General features: G+C 43.6%; 1 protein-coding gene across 2 annotated transcripts in view; it reads right to left on the bottom strand.

Annotated features, from left to right (window-relative positions):
- The window catches only part of PTDSS1 (phosphatidylserine synthase 1), a 69,790-nt gene that overhangs the window by 15,139 nt on the left and 33,104 nt on the right, over positions 1–21,547 (bottom strand). For both annotated transcript variants that reach the window (XM_012467965.2, XM_012467966.2), the window contains exons 5-9: positions 20,952–21,110; positions 17,446–17,597; positions 13,432–13,573; positions 11,114–11,226; positions 7,665–7,730 (exon numbers count right to left, since the gene is read on the bottom strand). In XM_012467965.2, the coding sequence (XP_012323388.1) occupies positions 7,665–7,730; positions 11,114–11,226; positions 13,432–13,573; positions 17,446–17,597; positions 20,952–21,110 (632 nt within the window). The remainder of the gene's footprint in view (positions 1–7,664; positions 7,731–11,113; positions 11,227–13,431; positions 13,574–17,445; positions 17,598–20,951; positions 21,111–21,547) is intronic.

Here is a 21,547-nt window from a genome sequence, read left to right as displayed (position 1 = left end):
ATCAAACAAGGTTTAAGAGTGGTTGGCTTGAATCTTCAAAGCGCTGCCCCACAAAATATGTCACATGTGAGAAAGCATCATTTCAGTGGAGGAACACAGAAGGCTTTTTCTCTGTACTCCTGAAGTCTAGACTGTGATTAAGAAGGTAGGTGGCAGTTACATGTTGTTACTTCAGCCTGTGCAGTGAAGAGACATGAAAAGGATGATTTCATCTTTGGCTGGGCCTTCCTGAAGAACTCCTATGATGGCGTGTTGAACCCAGGACATAAGTATGATGATCTACCCATATGTCAGACAGAACTCCCTGAGTTTATTATGGAACATTCCTAAATATTCAACTAGACTTAAGGATCCCCCCACCCTTTTTTTTTTTTGAGACGGAGTCTTGCTCTGTTGACCAGGCTGGAGTGTAGTGGCGTGATCTCAGCTCACTGCAACCTCCGCCTCCCGGGTTCAAGTGATTCTCCTGCCTCAGCCTCCTGAGTAGCTGAGACTACAGACAACCGCCACCACACCTAGCTAATTTTTGTATTTGTAGTAGAGGTAGAGTTTCACCATGTTGGCCAGCCTGGTCACGAACTGCTGACCTCAAATGATCCACCCACCTCAGCCTCCCAAAGTGCTGGAATTACAGGCATAAGCTGGCCTGAGGCCCCTTTTAAAAGCATGCTGACTGGCTGACTAACTGTGTTTCTCAAACTTTTCTGATCTAAGACTCATTAAGACCCCATAGCAAGAAACACAATTTTCACTGTGATCCAGTACACACACACACATACACACACACACACAAACAGAGAGAGAGAGAGAGAAATAAAAGCTTCATAAGACAATTTGCATCCTTATTCGGATATTTTTCTATTGTATTTCATTTTAAGAAAATATGGCCAGGACTCACTCATTGGCTTCATAATGACCCTAAGTTTTTTGGTTTTGTTTTGTTTTGTTTTTTTGAGACCGGGCATGACTGTTGCCCAGGCTGGAGTGCAGTGGCACGATCTTGGCTCACGGCAACCTCCACCTCTCAGACTCAAGCCATTCTCCTACCTCAGCCTCCCAAGTAGCTGGGACTACAGGCTCACCGCACCATGACCAGCTAATTTTTGTGTTTTTTTGTAGAGATCGGGTGTTGCCATGTTACCCTGGTTGGTCTCAAACTCCTGAGCTCAAGCGATCCACCCACTTCAGCTTCCCAAAGTGCCAGGATTATAGGTATGAGCCACTGTGCCTGGCCAACCTGAAGTTTTCTGAAGACCAGTGCTTTTGAGTTAGCTTTAGGCTATGATTTGCTCCTCTGTGCTGAGGAGTCTTAGCTAAGCCATTGTCCGTGTGTGTGGGCACAGCTCATGAGAAGGTGGCTAGCAGGAAGTGAGGGGGCCGGCTATGGGATTACATGGGTGTGGAGGGTCCCAGACTGAGGCCTGGGCATGAGAAAGGTACAAGAAGGGCCAGGAATCAGGGGAAAGGGCTGAGTTGAGGTCAGGGTAGGCTTTTAGTCTGAGGGGATCCTAGAGGGTCTACAGCAGAGGGTTTAACATGGTTTGCTTTATATTTTTTTAAAAAATTTTCAGCTTTGGCTGGGCGTGGCGGCTCACAACTGTAATCCCAGAACTTTGGGAGGCTGAGGCAGGTGAATCACTTGAGGTCAGGCATTCGAGACCAGCCTGGCCAACATGGTGAAACTGCAACTCTACTAAAACATACCAAAAAATTAGCCAGGCATGGTGATGTGCACTTGTAACCCCAGCTACTTGGGAGGCTGAGGTGGGAGAATCGCTTGAACCTGGGAGGCGGAGGTTGCAGTGAGCTGAGACTGCACTAAAGCCTGGGCAACAGAGCAAGACTTCCTTTAAAAAAAAAAAAAATCAGCTTTTATTTTACATACAGGGGGTACAGGTGTGGGATTGCTACATGGGTATACCGGACCCAGGGAGTGAGCGTAGTGCCCAGCAAGTCCTTTTCCCACCATGCCCCACTCCTCCCCCCTCCCCCAGTAAGTCAGCAGGGTCTATTATTCTGATGTTTGTGTCCATGTGTGCTCAATGTTTAGCTCCCACTTTTAAGTGAGAATATGCGGTATTTGGTTTTCTATTCCTGCTTAGGGTTATGGCCTCCAGCTGCACCCATATTGCCACAAAGGACATGATCTCCTTCTTTTTTATGGCTGTGTATTATTCCATGATATCTACGTATCACATTTGCTTTATCCAGTCCACCACTGATGGGCACCTAGGTGGATTCCAGGTCTTTACTATTGTGAACAGCCATTCGAGTACCTTCTGCTGGACGAACAGAACTGCATGAGAAGACAAGGGCAGAAGCAGGGAGGCTCCTGAACTCATCCAGGTGTGGGGACCCGGGTGGGGCTGTGGAGATGGTGAGCAGTGGTGGGAACCCAAAGATCACATGGCTCCTTTAACCACCAGCCACTGCCCCCACCATTATCTCTGGCCCACTAGAGGGAGTCCTAATCAACAGCACCCTTCCAGAAGGCTAACAATGCTTTCCTACCAAGACTCAAAGGGCGCCTAGTTTAGGGCTGAGGCCAGAGGCTTGGACACAGTGCAAGTCTGTATTAAGCCTGCCAGTGTGAGACCACCTATCTCCTCCTACCTCCTCACCCCCAGAGGGACTGGGGGTTCCTCTGCACAGCTCAGCAATAGGTCCCTTTACTCAGTTCAACTTTAAATCTCTCTTTCCCAGGCTAATAGCTGCATCTACCCTTAAGATAGACAGTCTGGGCTGGACACTCTGGCCCATGCCTGTAATCCCAGCACTTTGAAGGTCAAGGTGGGAGAACTGCTTGAGCCTAGCAGTTCAAGACCAGCCTGGGCAACATGGTGAAACCCTATCTCTATAAAAACTAAAATATAATTAGCTGGACATTGCGGTGTGTGCCTATAGTCCCAGCTACTTGGGAGGCTGAGGTGGGAGGACTGCTTGAGCCTGGGAGGTCAAGGCTGCAGTGAGCTGTGATCCTGCCACTCCAGCCTGGGCAACACAGCAAGACCCTGTCTCAAAAGAAATAAAATTTAAAAAGAGAGAAAGCCTGAGCTATGGGCCTGGAAGAACAATGGAACAAAAGCACAAGTATGAGGATTTGTAAGGAGGACGAGGGTAGAAAGGAAAGCCAGCAAAGGGAACTGAAAACAGAAAAGTGAGAGGAAATCCAGGACGGATGGTCAGAGGGAAGAGGACAGTCTGAAGAAGGCAGATTCTGTGCAGAAGATACGAGAAGAGGATGGGGATGGGGAAAGGACTGGCTGATTTGGAGCTGACCTTGGAGAGCAGTAGAGGTGGGAACTTATTGTGATGGACGCACTAGCAGAGGTGGCATAGCAGGCGGCGAGGAAGCTGGTGGGGCGAGGAGCAGCTCGGGCTGCCTCAGGGAGACAGGGTGCAGTCCTGGGCCCTTAGGCAGGGAAGGCTCACTCTCCCACAAGGGCCCACCCCACGCACTCCTCGGAAGAGGAGAAGTAACTGCGCACTGCTGTGCCAGCCGACGCCTGGCCACCTTCCTCCCAGGACCAGGCGATAAAACTGCTTCCATTTAAACTGGGCCAATACTCTCTTTTTGAGGCAGAAAAGCTCAACTCTAATCAGGGTGGAGTGGGGAAAAGACAAAGATAAAGATGACATAAACCCCACACCTGGGGAATTTGTTCACATCAGTCTGGCCCAAAACTCTCACCAAGCTGAAAGAACATAATGTGACATCTAAATAGAGAAAGCTGACTTTTCCACATGGCTGCTTTCCCCGTTAGGGGTCCCATGCCCTCACTGAATGGCGCCCTCTCTCTGCTGAGTGCAACACCTTAAGTATAAAAGGGTTAAGGCTAGGAGCAGTGGCTCACACCTGTAATCCCAGCACTTTGGGAGGCCAAGGTGCATGGATCATGAGATCAGGAGACTGAGACCATCCTGGCTAACATGGTGAAACCCCGTCTCTACTAAAAATATAAAAAACTAGCTGGGGGTGGTGATGCATGCCTGTAGTCCCAGCTACTTGGGAGGCTGAGGCAGGAGAATCACTTGAACCTGGGAGGCGGAGGTTGCAGTAGGCACTCCAACGTGGGTGACAGAGAGAGACTCCATCCCCCACAAAAAAAGAAAAAAAAGGTTAAAAGCGCAATATATGGCCCAACTGTTGGGATGACATATATTTAGTTACAATAGTAATTCATAAAAACATTTTGAGGATACCATCTTTACAGAAGAGAAAGTACCCTCTTCAGGAGAAAAAGACTGGCGTGGTGGGAAGAACCCCGGGTGGGTGGTCCTGTTTCACCTTTGCCTTTCCCCTTCCACCTCCCAAAAGGCCACATTCGGAATGCCACTATTTGGGGCACTGCTCCCTCTCATTTCTCCACCTTGCCAAAGTCTAAGATCATTCCAAAATTAGTGAAAAGAAAGCTATAAAGCAGCTAGTGATTTAAAAAAACTAGTGATTCCAGGAAACCACACACTTAAGTGTTTTCTGTTTTGATAGGAGAGGAAATAAAGGCAAAATGGTGGCGAGGTAGAGCTGGGGCGGAGGAAGGAAGGGGGTGACCTCCAGGGTCAGGAGAGCGGGAGGCTGTGGCTCCTGTTTCCCCTTCCCTGGCTGGCAGTGTAGACCATGCAGGGGGCAGCTCTCATGGTTGTTCACACACACAGGAGGATCCACTGGGTGTGATTTATGAGGAGGGCTTTACTGTTTTTCAGCGCAGCTCACTGGATCCCACAAGACTCATCAATCTCGATATCATACTGTTCCGGGAGTTCTCAATTCTCAGTAATGCACACTACATTAGCCCAGTGATCTCTCCTTTGCATTTCACTATATTTAAATCACTTTCAAACAAGGCACAACTTTCTGGAGCAGTGTTTACCACTCTTTGGCATAGTTTCCTTTTCTCCTTTTTTTTTAAGAGACAGAGTCTTGCTCTGTCATCGGGGTGGGAGTGCAGTGGCCCAATCACAGCTCACTGCAGGCTTGACCTCCTTGACCCGCTGGCCTCCAGGGATCCTCCTGCCTCAGCCTCCACAGTAGCAGAACACAGGTGTGTGCCATCATGCCTGGCTAACTTAAAAAACTTTTGATGGAGACAATGTCTCGCTACGTTCCCCTGGCTAGTCTCAAACTCCCAGCCTCAAGCGATCTTCCCATCTCAGCCTCCTAGGCTGCTGAGATTACAGGTGTGAGCTGCCACGGTAGAGTTTACCTTTGCTATTTCTCCCACCATAGGGATGGTGTTTTATGGCTGTCCAATTAGAGAGAAAGTTTGTCATGACAGGACCTCTCTCTCTGACCCACTTATTTTCCTCAACAGGTAAATGGATACAATTCTGTGGGGAAAAAAAATCCACTGCACAGCAGAATAATAAGACCTTGCTAAGGACTTTTAAATATGAAAGCAAAATGCACGTGGAAATAATGTGTGAGTGGAGAGAAGAGTTCACATGCAGAAAAGACCATTTCCTCCTTGGACAAGGCTTTAGGAGTGGCCCACATCCCTTCTTCTAGGACGCAGGGCCCTCACACATGAAGCAGGAGCGCCACCTCTGCTCTGTCAGAAATCTGGGAGAGATGTGAATTCTCCCTCCTGCTGTATCATGAACAAAGGCAACCAAAGCCATCATCACCCTTTACGCTGCAACCACTTTGGGTAAGAAAATCACACCTATAATCCCAGCACTTTGGGAGGGGGGATCACCTGAGGTCGGGAGTTTGAGACCAGCCTGACCAACACGGAGAAACCCCATCTCTACTAAAAATACAAAAATTAGCTGGGTGGTGGTGCACACATGTAATCCCAGCTACTTGGGAGGCTGAGGCAGGAGAATCGCTTGAACCTGGGAGGCAGAGGTTGCAGTGAGCCGAGATCACGCCATTGCACTCCAGGCTGGGCAACGACAGCAAAACTCTGTCTCAAAAAAAAAAGAGAAAGAAAAAGAAAATCAGCTTATACTACAGAACTTATGAGAAAGAGATAACAATGGCCCTTAGTCTTATAGGGGTCAGAGGAACCTGCCTAAATCTAAACTGAGTATCAACATTTTTAGCCTTTAAAACTATGTCACCTTTCAGAATCTAAATGACAGCTGGAAACACACACATACACACACATAGAGAAAAATGGAAGGAAACACATTAAAATATTAACAACAATTATATCTAAATGGTTGACTTATTTGGGTGATCTTTAGTTTCTTCTACATCCTTTTCTGAATTTTTAACATTGTGCATGTATTACTTTTTGATTGGAAGAATGTACGGTTTAAAAATCTGTTAAAAGTAATTTGTTCTCTACAGTAGGGTTTCCTCAATTTTTCTTTATACTCTCACACTCCATTTAGAACCTAGATTAGGTCTTGAAGCTAAGCCATCTGGAGGACTGAACTTCATCCAGATTTGCTGAATGTCTCTGGAACTTGGATCACTAAACGGGATGGTAAATTGTTGCTGATGTTAAGTAGAAAAACAACTTACCTGAGATATTCAAGAGGTTCTCACATTTAACAGCAAGAGGTTAAACTAGATAACCTAAGGTCTCTTTCTCATCAAAATAATAAATTAAGATACAATGTTTGAATCTGTAACAAGACCATTGTGACCATGCTGCTGTGTTAGTTCTCTTTGGCACAATAAAATTATACTTCAGTACATAGCAAGCAGCTGTTTCAAGGGGTCCTTTTGATGTGACAGTAATATGGGCTGTGGGTCAGCCCATGACAGGATGACATCCCAAACTCAAGATACATCTAGAGGGAATGCAACCAACCCATTTTCTCTCTAATGTATTTCATAAAACAAAGTCTCATAGCTGTTCGTGGGAAATACCATCTGATTTCCTAATTTTTTTTTTTTTTAAAAAGAGAGCCAAGGCCAGGCATGGTGGCTCACGCCTGTAGTCCCAGCACTTTGGGAGATTGAGGAGGGTGGATCACGAGGTCAGGAGTTCAAAACAAGCCTGGCCAACATGATGAAACCCCGTCTCTACTAAAAATACACTAATTAGCGGCTGTGGTGGCACGTGCCTGTAATCCCAGCTACTTGGGAGGCTGAGGCAGGAGAATCGCTTGAACTCAGGAAGTGGAACCCTTGGACAAGCCTGGGACAGAGGGAGACTCTGTCTCAAAAAAAAAAGAAAGAAAGCCATTTCTTTTTTTTTTTTCTTTTTTTTTTTGTTTGACACAGAGTCTTCCTCTATTGCCCAGGCTGGAGTACAGTGACACAATCTTGACTCACGGCAAACTCTACCTCCTGGGTTCAAGCGATTCTCCTGCCTCAGCCTCGATCAGCTAATTTTTGAGATAGGGTTTCACCATATTGACCAGGCTAGTCTTGAACTTCTGGGCTCAAGTGATCCTGCCTCAGGCTCCCAAAGTGATGGGATTATAGGCATGAGTCACCGCACTCTGTCAAAAAAAGAGAGCCATTTCTATACTCTTGTTTCACAATTTGCCAAGTAACTACTCTTAACTTAAATCAGAAAAGGGAATACTAAAGATGAAAAGATATATATGTGCGTGTGTGTGTGTGTGTGTGTGTGTATAAAATTTTGTCCACTTGCCTTCATTGAAAAAGTATACTAAAAGGCTCTTAACACAGGGTCAAGAAATACTCAAAGAAATTTAGGGCGTAAGTGGTTTTTAAATCTCCACAATAACAGATTACTCACCCAAACACCCAGCACTGTGTTCCTACACGCTTGCACTGTGTGTCGGTGAGGTAAGCGTAGTACTGTCTGAAAGAACAAAGTTGGAATTCATTGAGAGATCCTGGAAGACCAGCAAGTCAGGACATAATCAAATCACTCTGACAGAGTGAATACAAAAAACGTCCCTCCTTGTCCCATGTCAGGCTGCCTGCTCTAGTTCTGTTCAAGAGAAGAAAAAGCCAGTGCCTGCTGAAACATTCCTTTAAGAGATTTGGCATTGGGGTTAGGCTGGAGGGGAGTATCATTTAAACAGCCAGATCATTGTCTGGTCTGAGTGCCGGGGTATTTGCAACTAACTGATCACAACCATTTACAGATTTCTTTGTGCCTTCTCCACTCCCACTGCTTCACTTGACTAGCCTAAAAATAAAAAAAAATAAAATAAAAACTAAAAGGAGCCAGATTATTGGCAAAGCTGGTCTGGATTCAGTGGTAAGATTCCCACAGCCCTGCCCAAAGCAACCCCAGGTGGGTGTTTCCACGTCTAGCTCCGTGGAGGTGACTCCAGAGAGTCAGCAGCACTGTCCATTGATTGTATCCTCCGGTCCTCTCCAGGACAAAGCTTGCTGATTGCAACCAGGCAAAAAATACACAGATTTTTGGCTTCTGGAAATTGGAATGGGACTCCAGCTACATCTCACTGGCATTGAATGCCAATGACTTGGAACGTTACTGACAAGTTCAGAAAGAAACAGGTAATGACATGGTGTTGAAAGGCTCAGAACAGCACTATCCAGTAGAAATATAATACAAGCCATAAATGCAATTTTAAATTTTCCAGAAGACATGTTAAAAAAAGTAAAAAGGAACAGATAAATCCATTTTATTAATATTTTAAATGTTTAAACGAATATATGAAAACATTATAATAAGGTATTTTATATTCTGTTTTGGCCCCAACTATTCAAAGTGTGGTGTGTAGCTTCCATGCATTTCACTGTGCACTGACCACATCCCCAGTGCTCAATAGTCACACGTGGTGAGAGCCTTCTGTGTGGGACAGCATGGCTTGGAGCTTTGTAAGTATCCCTGAAAACTCAATCTACCCCTTCAGCAGCAGCATCTGAACCAGGAACTCATCTTTTTGGGGTCACTGACTCTTTGAGGATTTGATGAAAGCTATGATACAGGCATAACATTTTGCATTAAAGTTCAGGGGATTCATGGATACCTGAAGGTCATCCATAAACTACCGTCTCCTTGCCCCAAAGACCAGAGTGACGATTCTGATTATAAAGAATGTAGCTTTTCCTCTAACTTCATATTCTCATTACCTAATATGTCTTTACCATTTCAGCCACTTTCCCTTCTAACTGCAGCCATCTCCTTACATTGTACTTTATGTTATCAGATTAAAAGAATGTTCACTCGAATATCTTCCCAAAGCAGATTCGTGTGAAAGTCTAATAGAAAAGGAAGAAGCTGGAGATGTGCTGTGTACGATTTATACTGAAGCCTCTAAACGTTCTCTCCTCTTGAGGGCTGGCATTTGCGAAATGGGATGGCTATGTTAAAATCCATTAGCAGCATGTCCAGCTTTCCAGGTAACTTGTCAAAGAATCTCTTTACATGGGAACTGCCTCAAACAGTGTAAGAGCACAGGAAGTGCCTGATTTTCAAACAAAGACAATTGTGGAGAAATCCATAGGGTATTGTAAAATTTTGAAGATCTCTCAGGAGTTCAAAACATTGGATTTTGAGTGTCTTGTTTTTGTTTTGGAATGTTTAATACTGAAATTTCAAGATAAATCATATGTGATTTGCTATTTTGTTCTAAGAAGAAAATTCTTTCCATTCTTACTGACTTTATTGATTGCTCTTAATTTTATGAAAGAGATGCAGTGAATCTTGCCTGAAAAAACACTGTAAAGTCTCAAATTAAATTACATATTAAATGAGGACTCCAAACCATGAGAAAAAAACAGGACTTAGGAGCTACTGACTGCAATAGACCACCTATGTATGGAGTTTCAAAGGGCTGCTGGCTCACCCACTCTTCTTTTCCTTTTTGGTCATAACAAAAAGAACAGATGGAAATGTTAAGCTTAACTCCTCAGGACTTGGACATGTCTTATTTGGTTTGTTGAAACCAGGATCTGCAGAGTTTTTCTTTTCTTTTTTTTTTTTTTTTGGTAATAATGAATGATGACAAGAAGAGGTGCTGGCTGGAAGGTCTGTTTCACCAAGGTGTACATCTACCATCCTTGGCAGCTGAGGCCTGCTGCTTATGGGGTTTGCAAGCATATTAAAAACAGTGAAATAAGGCAGGGCTCGGTAGCTCACACCTGTAATCCCAGTACTTTGAGAGGCCAAGGCAGGTGGATCATGAGGTCAGAAGATCAAGACCATCCTGGTCAACCTGGTGATTGGGAGGTCGAGGTGGGACGATCAGGAGATCAAGACCATCCTGGTCAACATGGTGAAACCCCGTCTCTACTAAAATTACAAAAATTAGCTGAGTGTGGTGGCACACACCTGTAATCCCAGCTACTCAGGGGGCTGAGGCAGGAGAATCACTTGAACCCAGAAGGTGGAGATTGCAGTAAGCCAAGATCACGCCACTGTACTCCAGCCTAGTGACAGAGGGAGACTCCGTCTCAAAAAAATAAAGCAATCTTACAGCTTCTGAAAAGCTAACTCTTTTAACTGCTTAGACTCTATTTGTATCTTTGGCAGATCTTTGGTACTGCTACTCATTAACGCCAGTAATCCATATTAGTCATACAACCCAAATGCCATTTCTAAATAGGAAAAATGAAATAAATGAGAATGTTTGCTTTGAACTGCACTGGGACCAGTCAACATGAGGGATGGTCTCTGAATAAGCCTCACCTCTGGGGCCCCACATGAATCCAAGGGAATAACAGTGGGAACACCCAAACTTATCTCAGTTGTCCTGGAGGACTACAGGAAGGGCCTTTTTTAAAGGAAATTAAATTAATTGGGTCTGAAAAGCTAAAAGTCTCATTTAAAAAATAATGTCATTTATGACTTCAGCTCTATCATAAAAAGTTTCCATTTTTCCAGCAATCTCATTTTTAAAAAACGCAGCACCACTATGCTGCTAATTTTTTCTAATATGATGTTATAGGAGAAAAAAAGATCAGCAGTCCAAGACTGTAAAGGAGTCTGATAACAATGGATAGTACTACTGGTGTGCTGTTGATCAAGCGCTTCCCTTTTTTTTCCTTTGTTTTCTTTTTGTCTTTTGTGCTTCCTTTTTTTTAAAGTCTTGTTAATGTTACTGATATCTGAAAACAAAACATTTTCTTCATATTCTGGATGTAGAATTCTTTATGATGGTATTTTCACAGAAAATCTGCTAGTTTACATGACTTTCCTTATGATAAACAGGACAATCTAAAGCAAGTTAATGTTCTCATATGACAGTTGGGCTTGTGCAGAATTACCTCACTGTGGGAGCCGTGATGCCACCAATAAAGAGAATTCTACCCCAACTTAATGGATGACTCGCTTGGAACACAAAGATATGCTTCAAGAAGAAGGTATTCAATTCAGTCAGCTGAAAAAGACAGAGAAATTAGTTAACCTGGTACCTTATGCTAATTCAAAATCCTATAGCCCTTAAATAGACATTCTACAATTAAAAATAATTGGTATGTTCAAAGCATTTTCAGAGAATAGATGTGGTCTTCTAAGGATTGCTATTCAAACTAGTTAACAGCCAGTACAATATTGGCAGGGACCAATGGGAGCACAGGATATCAGCTATTTGTCATGTTTCCTGATTTGCATGATTGTTACTAGGCTCACATGTGTGATTCACTGGGCTAGTCAGGAGAGAAATGCTTTGAGCACACAGAAGTCATGAAAGCAAACCTGTGGCACGGAACACCTATGCTGCCTTACAGAAGTCAGGCCAGGTCTAAGAGAATTCCAACTGTAGATAACAATCAAAAGAAACTTGAGGCCAGGTGCGGTGGCTCACACCTGTAATCCCAGCACTTTGGAAGGCTGAAGTGGGTGGATCACCTGAGGTCAGGAGTTTGAGACCAGCCTGGCCAACAGAGAGAAAGCCCATCTCTACTAAAAATACAAAAATTAGCCAGGCACGGTGGTGGGTGCCTGTAATCCCAGCTCCTCAGGAGGCTGAGACAGGAGAATCACTTGAACCTGGGAGGCAGAGGTTGCAGGTTGTAGTGAGCCAAGATTGTACCATTGCACTCCAGTTTGGGTGACAAGAGTGAAACTCTGTCTCAAAAAGAAACAAAACAAAACACATCTGAGAGATGACGATGGACTCGTGCAGCACACGCCTGGGACAGAGCAGATCCTCCACCAAAGGCAGTCCTTAAAAGTGGGTGTGAAGAGTTGGTCCAAGGTTCAGCTGAAAGCAGTAGTATTTTTCCCTGAGGTTAGCATTCTCATGCAGTTAATCAAGATGAGTCCTTGGCAGCACAAAATATCCTGTGGTTGGGACGCGGCTGCTCTCTGCCTGGAGCGTGGCTCCAGATAGCAAACAAGGGGTAGAGACTATGGAAAGGTCATTGTGCTTGGAGAACACAGTACATGGACTAGCAGGTTCATTTCAATTACACAAAATACATGTTGTTTTCCTATAGCACTGACTTCAAGGACACAAAATTAAAAGTAGTCTACTAATTAATATCACATATAGAGAGCTGATCCCAGTGCAATGCTCACACTCATGGGAACAGTGTGTGCCATGGCATACCACCAGGTGGTTCCATCCTAGCAGCACTATACTACTCTCCTTGACAAATCCAATCATTCCTCCTTCTAATGAAAGAAAGCTTCTGCTGTCCGTGACACTGCGCCTGATACAGCAAAGCTTAATCTCAATCCATCTCCAGTCCTGTTTTTAAAGATACTGACCTCTCCACACCATGGTGATTACTTAACTATTCACACACACACTTCTGTTGCATAAACTCCATTTATTAAGATGGGCTTTGTTAATTCTGTGTGAATGAGGAAGATAGTATGTCCTAAAAGTGACATCTGCTAATTTTTTCCTTATGTTGGGAGTATTTTGTGTTTATGTGTCCAAACATAATTTCTGATGATTCTGAAAGATCCTTCAGGCAAAAGCTGGTTTCCCTTTGGCAAGTCTCCAAAGCTGTGAAACAACCTGGGACCAGGAGCATCAAAAAAAATTGCTATCTCTCAAAAACACAGATGCTTGATAAGCTTTTGCCAAGACGCTGGGCTGCTGGAATCACTTCCGTCGTGAAGTGGGCCACTTGGAAATACAGCTTCTCTCCACGGAGGACAACACTCCGGAGGACTCAGCAAAAGGCTCCAGTTCCCAGCACTCATTTAGCATGCTACAGATTGCCCAAAGTGGTAACAGCTGAGGAACAATTGTAACCAATAGACACTGAATTAGGAATGTAAGAAAAACCTTCTTATTTATCCCTTTGGTCTTGAAAATGATCATTCTGAAAAGCAAACCAATGCCTAACTCATTGGGTGATGGATACTAGACACACAAATTTTTTCACGGAGTCTAATCTGTTTCTAATTTGTAATTCAAAGATCATATTTTAAAAGTGTCTTCACAACAAAGCAAGACCTTGGGCATAATAATATCACTTTGCTTAATCAACATGCCAGCTGCAGAATATTATATCTTATAAAGTATGGAGCTGGAAAGCGATGTAAACTAACATTAACTCTAAATTCCTAAAAAAATTTTATTTTAGTTGTGTTTTTTTCCCCAACTTCTGGGCATCTGAAAAAATACCTGCCAGATGATCATGAAAAGGTATACTCCAGCTACTCTCTGAAAAGAAGATTTGGGGTCAAACCATCGAACATAGGTCCAGCTAGCAGGAGTGAACTGCAGCACCGCTCTCTTGATCTTCCCAGTGGTGGTATGAATGTCCCTGAAGAAGAGAATGGCTCCAGTGAAAAATCCAGAGATAAGACAGCGGGGAGAAACAAAGCACAAGAAAAAGACCCTGTGCATGGATGATTTTTATAACAAATGCTAAAACAAAAAGACTGCTTTTTATTTGAATTGTCTCTTAAAGGTCTTCTCTGTTTATATAGGTAAAGGTGACAGCAGCACACTCAGTGGGGAATTTCACTGATGACAGGCACAGGGCAGGGCAGCAAGGAGCCTGTTCTCACCCACTGCTTGTCTCCCAGGTAAAACTGCACACACTCCATATTCTTGGATCACCCACATCATTTCTTTACCCTGTTTCTTCCCCAGAGCAGTGAACAGTTTGGGCTGATGAACAGTGGTATTTAACGTTTCTTAATTTTAATCCTCGAAATCACTCAATTAAAAGTTTCATAGACGCATGAAAGAACCAAACAGTCCCACAGTTTACAAATGAGGACATGAATACTCAGGGACAGCAAGTGGCTGACAGACTCAGCATCAGGGGTGGGCGTAGATTCCAGCCCTTCCTGTACTAGTCCAGGAGAGCCAAAACCCATGGTATAATAAATATTATTTAATAACTGGAAAAGAGTCTTTAATTCTACAAATATTTATGTCATGAACTTTTATGTCTCCACAGCATTGTGCTAAGTACTTGAAAGCACAAGCACCAACTAATCAGGCCTTCTGTTCTAGTGAGAGGGAGCAGGGAGAGTGACAGAAAGCCAGCGCTGTTCCTTCATCCACCCACCTGTCCGCCAACAAACTGGTTCTGAGAAAACATCACAGCAAGAAGATCTGCAGCACAATGGCAGCGAAAAATAGAGACTATCCAAAAATAAACAAGAACTGCAAAAGACCTGTATTGTAAAAATAGCAAAGTGCAGGGAAAGACCGAGAAGAAAATGGGAATAAATAGAGATGCAGCATGATCAAGAATCAGGATATTTAATACAGAAAAGAGGTTAATTCAACTTAATCTATATTCACTTATACATGTAATATTACTTTAAAAAACACCCAATAGGATTTTGTTGTTGTTGTTTATTAATTGGGCTTATTTCTTGGGAACTGGACAAAATGATTCTGAAGTCAATATTTTAAGAATAAGCATAAGAAAACAAGAAGTATATTGTAGCAGTGTTTAAGAAAGCAGACATTCTGAGGCTGGGCGTAGTGGCTCACGCCTCTAATCCCAGCACTTTGGGAGGCTGAGGCCAGCAGATCACTTAAGATCAGGAGTTCGAGACCAGCCTGGCCAACACAGCAAAAACCCATCTCTACTAAAAATACAAAAATTAGCCAGGTGTGGTGGCAGGTGCCTGTAGCCCCAGCTACTCCGAAGGCTGAGGCAGGAGAATCACTTGAACCTGGGAGGCAGAGGTGGCAGTGAGCCGAGATCGTGCCACTGCACTCCAGCCTGGGCAACAGAGTGAGACTCTGTCTCAAAAACAACAACAACAAAGAGAGAGGACATCCTGGTGCAAATTCAGACTCAACTGCTTGCTAGCTGTGTGTCGTTAGGCAAATTACTAAACCTTAGCCTCAGTATCACATCATTCCTAAGATGAAGAGAATAACAGTGTCTACCCCCAGAACTGACATAAGGCTCAAATGGGATACTGCTTGCGAAGCTTGGTTGAAGCAATACTTGAAGCATGGCTACTATTTTTGTTAGGTTAAATACTGCCTTAAATATATTAAAAAGTGGATGGGTGCGGTGGCTTATGGCTATAATCCCAGCACTTTGGGAGGCTGAGGCAGGCGGATCACCTGAGGTCAGAAGTTTGAGACCAGCCTGGCCAACATGGAAAAACCCTGCCTCTACTAACAATACAAAAATTAGCTTGGCATGGTAGTGCCAGTTGGGGATTATAGGCTCTGGGGAGGCTGACGCAGGAGAACCGTTTAAACCTGGGAAGTGGAGGTTGCAGTGAGCCAAGATTGCACCATTGCACTCTAGCCTGGGTAACAGAGCAAGACTCCAACTCAATAAATAAATAAAAATTAGAATTAAAATTAAATATATTAAAAAATGTCCTTGCAAGTCAGTGGCCAAAGAAAGGTTTATTAATAAATAGGAAGGGAAAAACTGTTAATTAATGGCAAAAACATTGTGAAATCTCACCCTCACATCACATACCAAAATAAATTTGAGACAGATTAAATACTTAAAACAAGTAAAACCATTAAAGAACTAGAAGAAAATACTGGTTAATATTTACCTAAACAAGAAGATCAACATTATTTTTGATGTTTAAATAAAAAATCCACCACAAACTAGTTTAAAAGGGGATGACAGTCTGGGCATGGTGGCTCATGCCTGTAATCCCAACACTTTGAGATGCCAAGGCAGGAGATCAACTGAGGTCAAGAGTTCGAGACCAGTCTGGCAAACATGGTGAAACCCCTTCTCTATTAAAAACACCAAAGTTGGCCAGGTGTGGTGGCATGTGTCTGAAGTCCCAGCTATTTGGGAGACTGAGGCAGGAGAATTGCTTGAACCTAGGAGGTGGGGGCTCTACTGTACTACAGCCTGGGCTACAGGGCAAGACTCCATCTCAGAAAAACAAACAAAAAAAAGGAGATGACAAAATGGAAAATAAAGTCACATTTATGGCAAAGTGTTAGTAAGCTTATAGAAAGCACAAATAAAAGAGGAAAAATCCAATAGAAATAGAAATCCAGTATCACACCATTTCATGTGTGATAAATTCGACAAGGGTTTAACAATATGGTTTAAGGAAATAGTGAAATGGATACACACATATATGAAGTGTGCTATAGGTGAGATTATAAATTGGTACACTCTATTTCTAAGAATTTATTTATCAAAAAACGACAATGCACACAGAGATGCACACTAAGATAGATGTCCAACAATGATCACTCTAGTCTTCTTTATCAAAGCAAAAACTCTGAAACAACTAAACAACCATACAATGGAACTGGCTAAATACTACATGGTTTATCCATATGTTGAAGTACAAAGAAGTCCAATCATGTTTTAGAAGAATACTTAATGATGCGGGAAAATGCTATTTTGTTATATAAAGTAAACAAAGTTTTAAACACAGCTGAAGCAACCACAACTTTCATTAACACTACCATTATTCTTTTCTTCCTCATCAATGGCATGATTCCTGCTGCAAACTGAGAAGCAAGTTTAACGAAGCAGGATAAAGCAATGCCGGCTGTGTGACTGTCCTCCACTGGAAGCACAGTGGGGCGTGCAACTTAAAACTAGTCAGAGAACTTCCTGGATGACAAGTGAGCTGAGTCAGTGAAGAAAAGGATGATCAGGCTGGCCTATGGGTACACAGGCCAAACCCCAGCGTAAAGAGGGAAGTGTGTGCATAAACAGACCCTGGGGTGCCTGGGAGGGTGTAGAGAAAGGATTTCCCTACTGAGGCAACGTATGTACATCCTAAAGACCATGAGAAGCCATCACAGGGGAATGACATGATGAATCTCATGTTCTTAAAAAGCTCACTCAAGCAATGGTGTGGGAATGACTGGAGGACTTAACCTGGAAAGAGAGACGAATTAAATCCAGGGATAGGGGTCTAAATGCAGGCTGAAGCAGTCGGGATGAAAAAGGGGATGGATTTGAGAAATCTTTTAAATCAAGAGGGTGGTGTTAGAACCCCCTGAATACCTGGGGTGAGAAAGAAAAAAATCATAAATGATTGAGCATTATCTGGACAAATGCTTGAAATCAGGTTTATAATCATTTATGAGTTTCAGTTATTAACATGGAATTTATTCCTTATCATCAAAGACCTTGCTAAAATTGATTTCCTACCAAAACAATCAAATATATATCATGAAAACCTGTGATTAATATCCAAAAAGAAGGCAACTCACTTGAAGCTTGCCCAGTGGTAAGTCCTCATCTCTAAAAACCGGCAAACGACCATGCCCAGCCAAATGCCACCGCCGTTGCACAACAGGATGTCCAGAATGACTTGATCCCACCAGCACTCAGCAAAATTGGGGAGGAGATGCATGAAGAAGAGCTGAGAAACACAAGAGCCCAGATTGGATAAATAAACAAAACTGGGGTGCCATGCAAACAGATACATTTCCTTTTTAATAATACATTATTTTAGAAAAAGTATTTTACATTTCATTTTTTCCTAATGTACAGAAAAAAACAGGAACAGGTTCTGCAGTCTCTTTCTTGTTTTTTTTTTATATTGTGGATGGCTTGCAAACAAACAGCACGTTTCTAAACAGCTCTTCTCTTTTTGACACAGGGCTTTAAAGAAAGGAGGGTCTCCTTGAAAAGTACTACCAATTAATTACCTTGGCTAACGACAACATGACAAGGATCTGGGAGGGGAAAAGGAGAAAATTTTCCAACCTGACAAAGCATTGGCATAATTCTCAAAATTAGCAGCTTGAGAATTCAAGTTGTGCATTTCAAAAATATCCCCTAGATATTTAGGTAAAACAGTGAGTACGTTGTAAAAGAACAGTTAGCTCTTGATGACATGAAGTAGGAAGCATGGCAGCTTAATAGGAAATCTCACACCAACTAATTCACAGTAATGACAATCTCTTATTAAGTGCCCATGATGTACAAGGTGGTGAGAAAAAAGAAAGTCAAGGGTCTTGATTTCAAGGGGAGGAGTCAGATGTTGTGTTGTTGTTGTTGTTTTTCTGAGACGGAGTCTTGCTCTGTTTCCCAGGCTGGAGTGCAGTGGCACAATCTTGGCTTACTGCAACCTCTGCCTCCCGGATTCAAGAAATTCTCCTGCCTCAACCTCCCAAGCAACTGGGATTACAGACACGCGCCACCACGCCTGGTTAATTTTTGTATTTTCAGTTGACCTGGGGTTTCACCACATTGGCCCAGGCTGGTCCTGGACTCCTGATCTCGTGACCCGCCTGCCTTGGACTCCCAAAGTGCTGGAATCAGATGTTTATCCAGATAACCAGAATCAGAAAAGATGGTAGATTGAGGAAAGTGTGACAATGGTGACATAAATGGAGTATGGTGGAAACAAAACATTCATTCTGACTGAGGCTGAAAGTCCCTTCAGCCTATGGAGCTTTCCTGGAGAGGCTTCTGCAAGAAAGACAAATTGGAGGGGGAACATTAAGGACAAGAATGACTGATTTCATGAGATGGAGATGAAGATGTGGGCGTTCCAGGAAGGGGGAACAGAAGTCCCCTGGAGATCAATTTGTCCAAAACCAGGGGCATATCCGCTGTATTCAGAACAGCATGCCCTGCCGTGTGGAGGCCCAATGTAAGAAGGTGAAATTACTAAGACAATACCTGTGAGTTCTCTGGAAAGAGACAAGCCTATAATTACAAAACTTTGAAGTAATATAATAAATACTGCAAAGATAAAACATATTCATGAAAGCATTTTGTAAGCTATAAACAATATATACATATGAGAAACATTTTGTTCTCAATGAACCTGCTGCCAAGAAGCTACAGAGTAGCTGCTGCATGTGATGGCTTGTGGCTGCATTCTTAACATGGTACTACCCTTGAGGTGTACTCCCAGGTTCCAAGCCACGAGATGCAGCCTTAACTCTTGCCCTTAAAGAGAGAAGAGAGAAACTTCAGCAGAAGTCAATGACACATATTTGCTGAAACAAAACTGCGTAAGACAGTGGGATGTGGAGAACATCCTCCAGCCTAAGGAACTTTCCAGGAAGGTACCAGATTCTGGAGGTAAGATGGGTCCCCGACAGACCCAAGCCCAAGGAGGAGGGGGCTGCATTCCTCCATTCACTTAAGATTTATGGAGCATCTGCTGTGTGTAAGGCAAACTCCTTGGGTCTGGGAATACACAGGCATGGGCCCTACCTGCTGAGGCACAAGGTTTAGCAGAAAAGAGACACTTAGAGAGTGTCTAACATGTGAGGAGCATTTCAAAGGAGAATGGTGAGGTGTTCTATTTCCAGCTGTATAAAGATGGAGCACAGCTAATGGAGGGGCAGGGATAGGCTTCCGGAGCTGAGCTCTGGAGACAGCTTGTTAGCAGGTGAAGGGCAAGAAGAGAGGGAAGAGCAGTGGGGAGGGCTCTGTGGTGAGGAAGACAGCAGAGGCAGCTGGAGCACTGAGGGGAAAAGAGAGGCACGATGAGGCTGAGGCTACAGGCAAGGGGCCGGTGAACTTGGTGCCTTGTAGGGAGGGTGGGAAGTTTGGATTCCCTTTTAAGAGTAATGGAGGCCAGGTACACTGGCTCACGCCTATAATCCCAGCACTTTGGGAGGCTGAGGAAGCAGGATCACCTGAAGTCAGGAGTTTGAGACCAGCCTGGCCAACATGGCGAAATCCCGTCTCTACTAAAAATAAAAAATTAGCCAAGTGTGGTGACATATGCCTGTAATCCCAGCTACTTGGGAATCTAAGGCAAGAGAATCACTTGAGCCTGGGAGGCGGAGGTTGCAGTGAGCCGAGATCATACCACTGTACTCCAGCCTGGGCAACAAAGTGAGACTCTGTCTCAAGGGAAAAAAAAAAAAAAAAGAGTAACAGACAAACACTAAAGAGCTCTGAGAAGGAAAAAGCCTTGGTCTGGAGGGGTTTGAAGAGGATCATTTGGCAGTAAATAGTGTAAAGGGAAGAGACAAGCAATTCAGTTGGAGATGACAGTGGATTAGAGACAAGTGGGAGCAGAGGTCTGAAGAGACTTCAGTGGAAGACCTGGGCGCTTAGAAGACTCTATAGGGCCTGGCGACCACAGGCACTGGGAAGCAGGGAAAGAAAGTACAGCAGATGCTCAGTCTGCAGTGTGAGGGGGAGGTAAGCGAGGCCAAGAAGGCCTATGCAGCACTGGTTCCAAAGACGCTTGGAATTCAGAGGTGGAACGTGGTATAAAGGCAGGAACATGGGCTTCATATCTAGAATCCAATCCTGGCTCACCAGAGGAAGCAAAGCTCTGCGCTCCAGTTCCCCCATCTGTATAATGAGAATCTGTATACACCACCTTTCCCAGTTTGTTGAGATGACTTAGAAGGCATATGTAAAGTGTTAGGCACTATTATGGATGGGTTGGGCTCTATCCTCTCAAAACTTCGATGTTGTGGTTGGGTGTGGTGGCTCATGCCTATGATCCCAGGACTCTGTGGTGGGGAAGACAGCAGAGGCAGCTGGAGCACCGAGGGCAAAAGAGAGGCACGATGAGGCTGAGGCTGCAGGCAAGGGCCAGTGAACCTGGAGCCTTGTAAGCAGGGTGGGAAGTTTGGATTCTGTTTTAAAAGTAATGGAGACCTGCTGTGGTGGCTCACACCTGTAATACAAGCACTTCGGGAGGCTGAGGCGGGTGGATCACCTGAGGTCAGGAGGTCGAGACCAGCCTAACACAGAGAAACCGCCTGGGTAACCCCCATACCCTCCTTCTTACCTCAGTCAGCTCCCAGGTAATACTGATTGTCCAGCAGAGACCGTAACTACGGATCAGCAAGGCCTTCATGGCCCAGCCCCAGAAATGTCCAAATGCAAATATATCAAAGTGGCTGATAATCCTCTCCCAGGTGATCACATGGCAGTTCACAGCATACTCCTATTTAAAGAAAAAAAGAGAATAATTAATGAAACTCTAGAAATCAACTTGCTTCCAGGATTCTGCCAGTAAATGAAAAGAACAGATATGACCTTGACAACTAATAATATATTCTGCTCAATAAAAAAAGAGGAAGTATTAATAACTTAAGAGTCTTGAAGGAAAAGGGACAAGTATTTGAGTTTATAAATCAGAACTGCTTTGCTCTGAATTGCAAAAGCTGGATTAAAATGAGAAGTAAGATAATTTTACAAAGGCTCAACATATCTTAAAGAAATAATATCACATAGATCATGTCATCCGACCACAGGGCAATGACATTAAAGCCAGTAACAAAAGCATAAATAAAAGATTCCCAATAGATTTGGCAATTTAAACACACATATCTAAATATCATGGATTAAAGAAGAAATCCTAATAGATATTTTTTTAATGTG

This window comes from Aotus nancymaae, unplaced genomic scaffold (assembly GCF_030222135.1).
Source record: "Aotus nancymaae isolate 86718 unplaced genomic scaffold, 86718_ANA_hifiasm-v0.15.2.pri h1tg000036l, whole genome shotgun sequence".
In the NCBI taxonomy this organism is placed as follows: domain Eukaryota; kingdom Metazoa; phylum Chordata; class Mammalia; order Primates; family Aotidae; genus Aotus; species Aotus nancymaae.
The sequence above is the reverse complement of the archived record's forward strand: the minus strand, read 5'-3'. Positions and strand labels throughout refer to the sequence as shown.